The sequence below is a fragment of the Musca domestica genome, unplaced genomic scaffold, assembly GCF_030504385.1.
Source record: "Musca domestica strain aabys unplaced genomic scaffold, Musca_domestica.polishedcontigs.V.1.1 25, whole genome shotgun sequence".
In the NCBI taxonomy this organism is placed as follows: Eukaryota; Metazoa; Arthropoda; class Insecta; order Diptera; family Muscidae; genus Musca; species Musca domestica.
This window is the reverse complement of record NW_026712277.1, coordinates 2,513,908-2,527,728: the sequence shown is the minus strand read 5'-3', so window position 1 is coordinate 2,527,728 and position 13,821 is coordinate 2,513,908. Positions and strand designations below refer to the sequence as shown.

Genomic DNA, 13,821 nt, shown 5'->3' with positions numbered 1-13,821 from the left:
TTTGGTACATCCCACCGAATTCAGTCTGGAGGCAAGTACATCAAATTTGGAGACAATTGGTTCATATATAGCTATAGCTGCCATATATATGTTTCATCCGATTTGGGGTTTTAAGTGCCTCACATGCGTAATATGCACTACACAAGAATGATATTTGGTACCAGACATCAGATACAGTCCAGAAATACCTCTGCCAAATTTTACGGAGATCGGCCAAGATTTGGATATAGCTCCCATACATATATCTTCAACCGATTTCGGCTTAATTGTGCACCAAATAGCCAATATCAGTCCAAATGACCTGAATTTTAGTAGATCCGACCAAATTCAGTCTAGAAGCAAGATAATCAAATTTAGATAAAATCGGTTCAGATATAGCTATAGCTCCCATATATATGTTCCATCCGATTTGGGGTTTTAAGTCCTTCACATGCGGAATATGCACTCCACAAGAATGATATTTGGTACCAGATGTCAGATACAGCTCAGGAATGCCTCTGTCAAATTGTATCAAGATCGGTTCAGAATTGGATATAGCTCCCATACATATATCTTCAACCGATTTTGGGGTAATTGTGCACCTAATGGCCAATATTAGTCCAAATGACCTTAATTTTGGCATATCCGACCGAATTCAGTCTAGAAGCAAGTCCATCAAATTTGGAGAAAATCGGTTCGGATATAGCTATATCTCCCCTACATATGTTTCATCCGATTTGGGGTTTTAAGTCCTTCACATTCGAAATATGCATTCGACAACAATGATATTTGGTTCCAGATATCTTATAGAGCTCGGAACTACCTTTGCCAAATTTTATGGAGATCGGTTCAGATTTAGATATAGCTCCCATATATATCCCTGATCCGACTTCAGGTTTTTTGTGCCAATAATGGCTAATGCCAGCCCAAATGGAGTGAATTTCGGTTTCCATTGTTGGGTTTTCATACCAAAAAAATTCGAATTTCCCATTTTCGATTTTTTTTTCGATTTCTTCAATTCGCTGAAAATGGGCCAGAAAAGTCACGTCACTTTTTAAAAATAATATTTAATTACAATTTTTTTTTTTCAATAAAATTTTTTTTTCTAAAGAAGCTTTTATTTCAAATTTTCGTAGAACAAGTGTTGAGGTTGCAGTTTACAACAATTTTGCGCTGGAAAAATTCAGAATCTCTTGAAACAAAATTTCTACCCCTCCGATCATTAACTATTTTCTCTGAGTAAACAAGCATTTTTATTCTCTCATTTTATCCCCCCCATTTGAAAAGCTTTCATTAGACATCGGTGCTTCGGTGCATTAGTCTTATTTTTACAACGGCTGCGATAAGTTCATCAAATCTTTTAATTAATTATTGTACGCTATTGTTGTTGTTGTTGCTTTTGTTTTTAATTCATGATGATCGCTCTGGCAATACTACTCAGTGTTCTGCTCATTTTAATTGCTTACATTGGCCGTTTATTGAGTGAACATTTCAATTACTGGCGTCATCAGGGTGTTGCCTGTGAACCGCCCAATTGGCTGCTGGGCAATTTAAGGGGTCTCTCGACGAGTCGTTCCTTTAATCAAATCATCAGGGAATACTATGAGAAATATAGAAATTCCGCTGGACCCTTTGCTGGGTTCTATTGGCTACATAAGAAGGCGGTTTTTGTCTTGGATCCGGAATTGATCAAACAGATTCTCATTAAGGATTTCAACAAATTCACCGATCGTGGCTTCTTTAGCAACGAAGAGGATGATCCCCTGTCGGGCCAGTTGATCAACTTGAGTGGCAATAAATGGCGGAATATGAGAAACAAATTATCTCCTGCCTTTACATCTGGCCGCATGAAGGCCATGTTTCCATTGGTCATAAAATTGGGTTACGATTTGGTTGAGGTGGTGGGTGAGCGTTTGAAAAACCACGACGATGTGGTGGAAGTTCGCGATTTGGCAGCCTTTTTTACCAGCGATGTCATTGGCACCTGTGCCTTTGGTCTCAACATGAATTGCATGAAAAATTCCGATGCGGAATTTTTAAAAATGGGCCGCAAAGCCCTGAATGAGCAGCGCTACGGGACCTTGGGATTTGTACTACGTTTCAGTTTTCCCGATCTTTGTCGTCGGCTGCACATGAAAGAGACCCTGGACGATGTGGAGAAATATTTTATGCAAATTGTCCAAGAGACCGTGGACTATCGTGAGCGGGAGAATGTAAAGAGAAACGATTTTATGGATATGTTAATCGATTTGAAAAATAATAAGCTGATAAAGGATGAGTCGGGAGAGGAGTTCATCAACTTGACATTTGGTCAAATTGCCGCGCAGGCTTTTGTTTTTCTGCTGGCCGGCTTCGAAACCTCATCGACAACAATGAGTTTTGCCCTCTATGAATTGGCGCAGCATTTGGAGGTGCAACAGAGGGCGAGGGAGGAAGTGGGGAACGTTTTGAAGGCCCATAATGGGACATTTGATTATGAGTGCTTAAAGGAAATGGTGTATTTGGAGCAGGTGATACAGGGTAAGCTTAAAAGCTATTGTATTCAGAGAAGTACCTAAAAAGTTCGCTTATTCATAAAATTCTCTTAAAAGCTTTTTTGTTCGTGGAAGTCCCAGAAAAAATCTTTTATCCATAAAAAGCTGTTTTATTTATATTCTCTTAAAGCTCTTCCAGTCATAGAAGTCCCTAAAAAGTTCATTGAAAGCTTTTCTATTCCTATAGGTCCTCTAAAAACGATTTTATTTATAAAGTCTATTTAAAGCTCTAATAGTCATTAAAAAGCTCTTCTGTTCATAGAAGTTCATTAAAATATCTTGCATTCAAAGAAGTCCATTAAAGCTCCTTTATTCATGGAAGTTCCCTTAAAAGCTTTTATATCCATAAAAGTCTCCTAAAAGCTCTTAAGTCTCTTTAAAGCTCCTATATTCATGGAAGTCCCCTTAAAAGCTCTTATATCCATAAATGTCTCCTAATAGCTCTTAAGTCTCCTTAAGTCTCTTAAAAGCTCCTATATTCATGGAAGTCCCCTTAAAAGCTCTTATATCCATAAAAGTCTCCTAAAATCTCTTAAGTCTCCCTAAGTCTCTTAAAAGCTCCTATATTCATGGAAGTCCCCTTAAAAGCTCTTATATCCATAAAAATCTCCTAGATTCTCTTCTATTCATATAAGTCCCTTAAAAGCTTTTCTATTCATAGAACTTCCTTAAAAGCTCTTCTAATCATGGCAATTTTTTAAAGGTCTTCAATTTATTGAAGTTCCTCAAAAGTCTATTAAAGGCTCTGCTATTTATAGAAGTTCCTTAAAAGCCCATCGATTCATAGAAGTCCATTACAAGCTCTTCCATTTATAGAAGTCCTCCAAAAGTCCCTTTAAAGCTCTTATATTTTTTGATATGCATTAGCAACTCTTCTATTCATAGAAGTCCCTTAAAAGATCTTATACCCATAAAAGTCTCCTAAAAGCTCTTAAGTCTCCTCAAGTATCTTAAAAGCTCCTTGATGGAAGTCACCTTAAAAGCTCTTATATCCATATCCAGTCTCGAAATAGCTCTTTTATTCATAGAAGTCCCTCAAAAGCTTTTCTATTCATTGAAGTCCCTTTAAAGCTTTTATATTTTCAGATATGCCTTAGCAACTCTTCTATTCATAGAAGTCCCTAAAAAGCTTTTGTATTCATATAAGTCCCTTAAAGGTTAATTGAAAGCTTTTCTATTTATAGAAGTCTTTCAAAAACTCTTGAATTCATAAAAGTCCTTTAAAAGCTCTTGTATTCATATAAGCCAATTGAAGGTTCATTGGAAGCTCTTCCATTCTTATAACTCTCCCAAAAGTTCTTCTATTCAAGGAAGTCCCTTAAAAGCTCTCATATTCATAGCAGTATCTTAAAAGCATTTTTAAAGCTCTTCTGTAATTATATTCATAGTAGTCTCTTAAAAGCTTTTCTATTCATAGTTCAAAGTTACCCATTACAAGCTCTTCCATTCATAGAAGTCCCTCAAAGCTTTTCTATTCCCTTAAAAACTCCTGTATTCATATAAATCCCTTAAAGGGTTTTTGAAAGCTTTTTATTTATAGATGCTTTCAAAAGCTCTTGAATTTATAAAAGTCCCTTAAAAGCTCTTGTATTCATAAAAGTCCCTTGAAGGTTCATTGAAAGTTCTTTCATTCTTCTAAGTCCCTTAAAAGCTCTTATATTCATAGACGTTGCTTAAAATCAGTTTAAAAGCTCTTCTATTATTATAGGTCCCCAAAAGTTCTTCTATTCAAAGAACTCCCTTAAAAGCTCTTCTATTCATAGTAGTCTCTTAAAAGCTTTTCAGTCATCCCTTCAAAATTACACTATACATACAAGTCCTGTAAAAGCTTTTGTATTCATGGAAGTCCCTTAGAAGGCCCTTAAAAGTCTATTAAAAGCTCTTCTAAAATTATAGGTCCACCAAAGGTTCTTCTACAGAGAAGCTCTTTTATTCATAGAAGAAGTTCTTTTATTTATAGAAGTCCCTTCAAAGCTTTTATATTCATATAAGTCCCCCAAAAACCCTTGTATTCATAGGAGTCCCCTAAAAGTGTTCTAAAAAGCTCTTCCATTTTGTAATTTTTCTAAAAGTTCTTCTATCCATTGATGTACCTTAAAAGCCCCTACTCTTTCTATCATTCCCTTAAAAGCTCTACTGCTTAAGGAAGCCCCCCAAAAGCTCTTCTAATCGTATATGTCTATTGAAAGCTTTTCTTTCGATAAAAGCCCATTAGAAGTCTATGCAAAGCTCTTTCATTCATAGAAGTCTCTTTAAAGCTCTTTTATGAATGGGAGACATTTGGAAACTTATGTCATGAGCAATCTTCTTATAAATCTTACATTTTCATTGGCGCCATCTACATGTCAACTTTTTTTATCCTTTAGATTTGTTTTTTTAATTTTCAGAAACCCTGCGCTTCTACACCACCATACCCACCATTAATCGTCTGGCTTCCGAAGACTATGTGGTCGCCGATAATCCCAAATATGTCATCAAAAAAGGCATGGCTGTTGTTATACCCGCCGCAGCTCTGCATCGCGATGAACGTTACTATCCCCAACCGGATGTTTTTAATCCCGAACATTTTACCGCTTCTCAAGTTGCCGAACGTGATTCGGTGTTAAATTTATCCTTCGGTGATGGTCCCCGCAACTGTATCGGCATGCGTTTTGGTAAAATGCAAGCTATGATCGGATTGGCATTGCTGTTGAAGAACTTCCGTTTCACGGTCTGTGAAAAAACTCAAATTCCATTGAAGTTGGATAAGAAGAGCATCATTGTGGCGCCGGAGAGCGGTATTTATTTGCGTGTGGAGAGGATTTGAAGAGAAGGGAATGAAATATAATTGTGGGATTATTTACAGTTCTGCTCAGAGCCGTGTGCTAGCACATGAGGCCGCAAAAGAGAGCATTTGAGAGAAAATTAATATTTTATTTAACGAAATTTATAACTAACAATAAAGAAATAAATAATGTTTTAACACTTATTTGTTGATGATTTCTAAAAGCAAAGGGAAATTGACTGGTGAGCGGGCTCTTGCTCTTGAGCAGCACTGGTTATTTAGAAATGTTTTTTTAATTTTCTTTCAGAGGGACTTTGAGACAAATAATTTTGGGGTTTTAAAGATATTTTTCTGAAGGACTCTGGGGCACATGAAGGATTATTTTTGAAGGAGTCTGAGAGCAATAATTTGGGAAATAAAGGGATATTTTTGGCAGAACTTTAAAAACATCAAAAAGGAATAGACCAATATCCCTAAATTCCAAACGATTTTTAGGGAGATCCTTAGAAACACCAATCGCATTGTTTAAAAGTATTTATTTGTGGATTACTTAATTTTTCCAAAGGATTTTTCTAGGGATTTATTTTAGATTTTTTTGGTGAGGAACTATTACCCAGTGACGAAAGTTTTTAAAAGGCTTTTTAGCAGAAAACCTTGTGACCAATTGTTTTGTATTCTTATAGGAACTTTGGGGAGGACTTTGGGATCAATAATTGTTGATTTTGAAAGGATTTTTTGGAATTACTTAAAAGCTTAAAAACGTGGTTCATAAAGGATTGTTGGGGAGAACTTTCAAAAATACATTGAGGCCACAAATCGTGAATTTTGAAGGATTTTTTGGGAGGATTTATAGACCAATAATCTTGAATTTTGAAGGATTTTTGAAGAGGATCTTTAGACAATCAATTTTGAATTTTTAAAGGATTTTTGTTTTTGAGGACTAATTTTGAATTAAATGATCTTTTGGGGAGGAATAATCATCGATTTTTGGAGGGGACTTTAAGACCACATAATCCTGAACTTTTAAGGATTTTGGGAAGTCCTTGAGGCCACCAATCTTGAATTTTTACAGGACTTTTGGGAGGAGAATTTATACTCCAAAAAGGAAGTTTTGAAGAATTTCTGTTGAGGATCTTCAGACAACCAATCTTGGATTTTTAGAGCAATAATCCTGAATTCTTTAGACTACCAAATTTAGATTTTAAATATTTTTTTTCTGGGGACTAATTTTGGATTTTTTTAAAAAATTGGGGATGACTTTTTGACCAACAATCCTGAATTTTGAAGTATTTTTGGGGAGAATCTTCAGATTACCAATTTTGAATTGTTAAAGGATTTTTTTGGAGTAATTTGGAGTTTTAATTTCGGGTGCTTATTTCGAATTTTATGAGAGTAATAATAATTGTGGGGGAGGTACCAGAAAGAATAAGCCGATATATCCCATATTCACTTCAGTTTTTGTTTTGAATGAAATGTTGGATTGTGGGAAATACGAAAATAGTCGGACTCTTATTTAGTATTTAATGAGATATATAATTATTCAAAATTTTGACCTCTTTATGGGGGAGGTACCAGAAGGAATAATCCGATATATCCCATCTCACACCAAGTGTGACTCCTTCGTTGGAAGAGGTGGACTGATATCTGTAGTCCTATTGTGATGTGTGAAATTTCAAGAGAATCGAATGATTATTTCGCAGTTTATAAGCGTTGCGATTAATCAAAATTGTAACCGCTTTGTGGGGGAGGTACCAGAAGGAGTGCTGCCCCATATTTCATCTCTATACCAGACCTTGTGTTGATAGAAATATGGTGTTGTGTGAAATGTTAAAAGAATCGGGTACTTATTTCGAATTTCATGAGATATACAATTTTTCAAAAGTTTTACCCCTTGCTCGGACAGGTACTATAGCGGAGTGAGCCGATATTGTTAATTTTCGCACCTTAGCTGGTATTGCAAAAAATATTGATATTTGCCAAATTTAATGTTCCGTGGGGGAGGAACGGTAAGGAGTGAACCTATGTTGCTCATCTCCTAACTGGATCTATGTTTCATATTAGTCTTACGATGTAGCAAGTTTGGAGCAAATCTGATGCTCACTTTGAAAGTTATTGTCCTTTACATCCAGCCAGATGGGCGAACGTACGCCCATAGGTCGACTTCAAATGTCCTGAAACAAAATTGGTCCAAAAAGACCAAAGAGGGTCTAGAATTGTTATTTCGATTAGGCAATAAAATAACCTCAAGAGATCTTCTAAGTCCAGAAGGTCTTTCGGAGCTCTTCTATATATAGAAAGCCCTCCGGAGCTCTTATATATATAGAGATGTATTTTAGCCTTGAAAAAGGTTCAGGAGGTCTTCTCCTTCAGGAAGTCTGGAAAACCCTTAGTGGGTCTTATCTGTTTGGAAAACCTTCAAGAGGTCTTCTCGGTCTAGAAGACTCTTCGGCATAAAAGACCCTCAGAAGGTATTTTCATTCCAGAATGACTTTCGAAAGACTTCTCGTACCAGAAGGCCCTCATGAGGTGTTTTCAATCTAGAAGACCCTCAAGAGGTTTTCACTGTCTACAAGGCTTCCAGGAGGCCTTCTCAGTTCCGAAAGCCTTTTAGAGGTCTTCTCCGTCTATAAGACTCTCACTTTTTAAAAAAAAATATTTTTTATTTACTTATATTCAATTAAAACAGTTACCTATCCCCTAGGGCCATGGACGGTTCCAAAAACTTCTATACATAACTACTCTAAATCCTCTAAACAAATTTTTGGAATACTTGGATTTAAAAAAATATATATTTTTTCCAAGGATCAAAAAACGTGTTTTTTTTAAATATTTTTTTCCAAGGATCACCAACGTGAATTAAAAAAAAAAAAACTTTTTCCAAGGATCAAAGAAATGGGATTTTTTAAAAAAAGTTTTTGCAAGGATCAAAAGAGGATTAAAAAAAAAAATTCAATGTTGATGATCCTTGGAATCCGTGGATTTTTTAAAAAATATTTTTTCAATGTAGATGATCCGTGGATTTTTAAAAAACATATTTTTACCAAGGATCACCAAACTTGGATTAAAAAAAAACACTTTTTCCAACGATTAAAGAAATTCGATTTTTAAAATCTATTTTTTCCAAGGATAAACAACGATCAACAAACGTGGATTTAAAAAAAATCGTGGATTTAAAAAAAAATATTTTTTTCAACGATCAACAAACGTGGATTTAAAAAAAACGTGGATTTTAAAATAAATATTTTTTCAACGTTTTAAAAAAATATATTTTTTCCAAAGAAAAACAAACGTGGATTTTTAATTTTTTTTTTTTTTTAATTTTCTTTCAAAGGACATTGCATATTTAAATGTTTCCAGGTGAGGACTGCACGGTCTATAAAGCTCTCAGTAGATCTTCACGTCCCAGAAGACCCTCAGAAGATCTCATCGGTGTAGAAAACCTTCAGGATGTCTTCTCGATCTAGAAAATCCTCAGGAGGTCTTCTAGGTCTAGAAAATCCTCAGGAGGTCTAATGGTCTAATGTCCTGAAATAGATTTGGTCCAAAGAAGCCAAAGATCTAGAATTGTTATTTCAATAAGGCTTGTTTTGGTCGTATCAAATGAAATATACGCTCTGTCTAAAGATATAAAAAACGTAAAAAATCCGAGTGTCCAAACATTTTTCAAATTTTAATTTCTGAAGGCCCGAAAATTCTGATTTTTCAAAAAAAAAAAAAAAAAAAACAATTACCGTGAGATATTATTATTGAAAAAATAATAACTAAATAATTAAAAACAAAATAGAATCCGAAAATCAATGTGTCCTCGATGACTAATATAATATCAATATATCTGAGTTTTTAAAAATTTGGTAAGATCGTCCTTTATAACGCCGATCCACTGTCTTTTAAACAATTGAATTTTTTTATTTCAAAATTAATTTGCGCGTTCTAAGTATGCGTGTGTGTTTTGAATACATTAAAGAAAGTTTTTAAATTTTATTATTTGTTTTGTTGTTTGTTTTTATTTTTCTCAATTTTGTTTTGCTCGCTCAGTCTGGACAAAGTGATTGTCAAGGTGTTTGTTTTATTATGGCATCACAGATGCATGTACCGGCAAATATCTCACTTCCCTTTTACGGCGCCCAAAAAGCAAATACAAAGTACAATATGTGAAATTTCAGATCAAATGAAAGCTTTAAAACATATCGTTCGCCATAGAATGCCTGTCAGTTTTAAATCTAATTTGGCGGTGGTCGTATCAAAAAAGAACTCTCGTTGGAGCAAGGTGAAATAAAATTGCGAGAAAAATTCTGAGATTTATTCAAAAACAAAAAAAAAAAAAATAAAAGACCTCAATATGGATCTCACAACCCTGCTGATGACCGCGGTCATCCTGCTACTCATGTATGTGGGCTATTTGCTGCACAAACGCTATACCTACTGGGAGTCGCAGGGTATAGCCTGTGACAAACCCAATTGGCTGCTGGGCAGCCTCAGTGGAGCCATGACCTCGAAAACCGTCGAACAAATCCTAAGGGAGTACTATGAAAAATACAAAAATTCTGGACCCTTTGTGGGCTTCTATTGGTTCACCAAACCGGCAGCGTTTGTCACCGATCCCCAGTTGCTGAAGCAAATACTCATCAAGGATTTCTCCAAATTCACCGATCGTGGTTTGTACTGTAACGAAGAGGATGATCCCCTGTCGGGACATCTCTTCAATTTGGATGGCAACAAATGGAGGCATATGCGCACCAAATTAACTCCCACCTTTACCTCGGGCAAAATGAAGGGTATGTTCCCATTCGTCACAAAGCTGGGGCAAGACATGGTTGATGTGGTCGAGGAGAGAATCACCACAGATCCTGATATAGATGTCAAAGATTTGGCGGCATGTTTTACCATCGATGTCATTGGCAGCTGTGCCTTTGGCCTGGAAATGAACTGTTTGAAGGGGAAAAATCCCGAATTTCGCAACATGTGTCGTCGCGCTTTCGTGGTACAACGTTATGGCGTTTTGGGTCTGGCCCTGCGTTTTGGCTTCCCCGAATTAGCTCATTATTTGCGAATAACCGAAACCATGCCCGATGTGGAGAAATTCTTTATGGACATTGTCAGGGACACCATGGAAATGCGTGAGAAGAACAATATCAAACGGAACGATTTCATGGAAATGTTGATCGACATGAAGAACAACAGGCTGATGAAGAGTGAGGATGGCGAAGAGTTGACCAACTTGACATTTGGTCAGGTAGCGGCCCAGGCATTTGTTTTTATTTTGGCTGGCTTTGAGACTTCATCGACGACAATGAGTTTTGCTCTGTATGAGCTGGCCCAGAATCAGGAGTTCCAGGATCGGGCAAGAGAGGAAATTGTGTCGGTATTGGAGAGACATAAGGAGTTCAGCTATGAGTGCTTGAAGGAAATGGTGTACTTGGATCAGGTTATGCAAGGTAAGTGGGAAGATGGGGATAAAGAAGGGGAGTATTCTGGCAGAACTAGGCTTTTAGAAGACCTTTCATGAAGAGAGGCCCTCAGATGGTCTTCTGTACATTGAAGACCCTCGGGAAGACTTCCATGAATTGAAGACCCTCAGATAGTATTTTATGGATGTATGGCTCTTAGGAGGTCTTCATGACAATCAGGAGGTCTTCAGAAGGTCTATTCGACCTAGAAGACCCTCAGGAAGTCACTTAGTCAGGAAGCGGCCAAGAAGACCCTGAGGAGGTTTTTTTTTTGGTCTAAAAGACCCTCAGGAGGTCTTTTTGGCCAAGAAGGCCCTCAGAAGGTCTTTTCAGCCCAGAATGACTTTCAGAGGTCATCTTGGTCTAGAAGTCCATCTGGACGTCTTTCCAGCCCAGAATGACTTTCGGATCTATTTTCGTTCTAAAAGGCCCTCAGAGGGTCTTCTCGTTCCAGAAAACCCTCCATCTGGAGTTCTTTCCAACCCAGAATGACTTTCGGAGGTCTTGTCGGTCTTAAAGGCCCTCAGTAGGTCTTCTCGTTCAGAAAACCCTCCATCTGGAGTTCTTTCCAACCCAGAAAGACTTTTGGAGGTCTTCTTGGTTCAGAAGACCCACAGAAGGCATTTTCGATCCACAATGACTGTCGAAGGTTCTCTCGTCCCAGAAACCTCTCAGAAGGTCTTTTCAGTCCAGAAAGACTTTCGGATGTCATCTTGGTCTAGAAGTCCATCTGGAGGGCTTTCCAGCCGAGAATGACATTCGGAGGTCTTTTCAGTCTAAAAGGCCCTCAGTAGGTCTTCTCGTTCCAGAAAACCCTCCATCTGGAGTTCTTTCCAACCCAGAATGACTTTCGGAGGTCTTGTCGGTCTTAAAGGCCCTCAGTAGGTCTTCTCGTTCAGAAAACCCTCAGAAATTCTTCTGCGTCTAGAAGATCCTTAGAAGGACTTTTCAGTCCAGAATGACTTTGGAAGTCTTCAAGGCCTAAAAAGTCCTCAGAAGTTTTTTTTCAGTCCAGAATGACTTTCAGAGATCATCTTGGTCCAGAAGAAAACCATCGGGTGGTCTTCTCAGTCTGGAAGACTTTCAGGAGGTCTTCTCCGTGCAGAAAGGCCTTCAGGAGGTCTTCTCGGTCTAGAAAACCATCAGGTGCTCTTGTCAGTTTAGAAGACCCTCAGGGGATCTTTTTGGTCTAACAGATCACCAAGTGGTCTTCTAGATCCAGAAGACTATCTGAGGTCTCGTCGACTAAGAAAGCCCTCAGGAAGTCCAGGGGATTCAGAAGACCCTCTGGATAGAAGAACCTCAAGAGGTCTTCTAAATCCAAAAGACCCTCCGAAGCTCTTCAACATATAGAAAGCCCTCTGGTCTTCTCAGGTGGTCTTCGCGGTCTAGAAAACCTTCATGCGGTCTTCTCAGTCAGGAAAACCCTCAGGAGGTCTTTTTGTCCTAGAAGACACTCAGGCGGTCTTCTCGTTCAAGAAGACTCTCAGGGAGTCTTCTCGGTCTAAAAAACCCTCAGGAGGTATTTTTTCGTCTAGAAACCCCTTAATGGGTTTTTGTCGGTCTAGATAGCCCTCAGGGAGTTTTGTTGGTCTATAAGACTCTTAAGTGGTCATCTCGGTCTAGAAGACCATCTGAAGTTCTGGAAAAGCCTCAGATGTTCTTTTTAGTCTAAAAGAACCCCAGGTGGTCTTCTTAGCCCAGGAGACCCTTAAGAGTTCTTCTCGGTTTAGAAGGGTCTCAGAAGGTCTTCTTAGTCCAGAAAACTTTTCGGAGGTCTTCTCGGCCCAAAAGGCCATCTGGCGGTCTTCTCGGCCTGGAAGGCACTTAGGAGGTCCACTCGGTGTAGAAGGCTCTTATTATGTCTTCTTGGTGTAGAAGGCCCTCAGAAGGTCTTCTCAGTCTAAAAGTTCCTCAGAATCCTTCCTCTATGGATCGAGGACTTTTCTTCTCGGTTTAGAAGGCTCTCAGAAGGTCTTCTTAGTCCAGAAAGCTTTTCGGGGGTATTCTAGGCCTGGAAGCACTTAGGAGGTCCACTCGGTGTAGAAGGCTCTTATGATGTCTTCTTGGTGTAGAAGACCCTCAGAAGGTCTTCTCAGTCTAAAAGTTCCTCAGAATCCTTCCTCTATTTATCGAGGACTTTTAAGAGATACTCTATGGATTGAAGACCCCCAAAGTCTTCTATTTATAGAAGATCCTCAGGAGGTCTTCTCAGTCTAAGAGACCCTTCGGAGCTCTTCTATGTATCGGATAGTAGATCATCAGAAGTAGATCCTCTATATAGCTTCTACATTTTGCAGACCTCCAGTACATCTTCCTCCTTAAAAATAATTTTTCCTTAAAATCTCATCCACTCTCTCTCCTTCTCTCTGCTTTCAGAAACCCTTCGTCTCTACACCATTGTGGTCTTCCTAAATCGCCAAGCTGTCGAAGACTACCCGGTGCCGGGCAACAGCAAGTTGGTGATTAAAAAGGATATGCCCGTTATTATCCCCGCCGGTGCCATACATCGCGATGAGCGTTATTTCCCCCAACCCAATGTCTTCAATCCGGACAATTTTGCAGCCGAAAAGGTGGCGGCTCGTGATTCGGTGCTGAATTTATCCTTTGGTGATGGTCCACGCACCTGTATTGGCATGCGTTTTGGAAAAATGCAAACCATGATTGGATTGGCGTTGCTGTTGAAAAATTTCAAATTCTCTGTGTGTGATAAGACGCAAATTCCCGTAAAATTGGATAAGACAAATTTCTTAGTGTCCGCAGAGGGCGCAGTCTTTTTGAAGGTGGAGAAAATATAACGATAGAGATTGAATAAATTATATATGAAAAATATAGTTATTATTTGTAGATATATATATGGGGTCATTAACCTTGGAGAGCCATACAGGTGTAGCGAGTTCAATGGGTTAATGAAAAAAAAAAAAAAACACAACAAAACTAAAAAGGCAACGCCAACACAGCCAAGCTAAAATAGTATTGAGGTAGGTTTCCGTCACAGCTATAGTAAATAGTCGTGATATAAACAATTTCTTTACAGTGGAACCCTCCTAAAATAACCTACAAAATGGGGTTTCATAACCTTAAGTTTTTTATGGAA

At 38.0% G+C, this 13,821-nt stretch overlaps 2 protein-coding genes across 2 annotated transcripts; both read left to right on the top strand.

Moving 5' to 3' along the window:
* The first annotated feature begins 1,394 nt into the window (after positions 1–1,394).
* On the top strand, positions 1,395–5,481 carry LOC101889539 (probable cytochrome P450 6a21). The gene is given in 2 exon segments (NM_001308965.1): positions 1,395–2,499; positions 4,901–5,481. Coding segments are annotated over 2 exon segments (1,524 nt in total). The 3' UTR covers positions 5,320–5,481.
* A 4,047-nt stretch (positions 5,482–9,528) lies between these two features.
* LOC101891408 (probable cytochrome P450 6a21) lies at positions 9,529–13,558 on the top strand. The gene is made up of 2 exons (XM_059123656.1): positions 9,529–10,712; positions 13,104–13,558. The coding sequence occupies exons 1-2, from the start codon at positions 9,617–9,619 to the stop codon at positions 13,520–13,522; spliced, it is 1,515 nt and encodes a 504-aa protein (XP_058979639.1). The 5' UTR covers positions 9,529–9,616; the 3' UTR covers positions 13,523–13,558.
* The last annotated feature ends 263 nt before the right edge of the window (positions 13,559–13,821 follow it).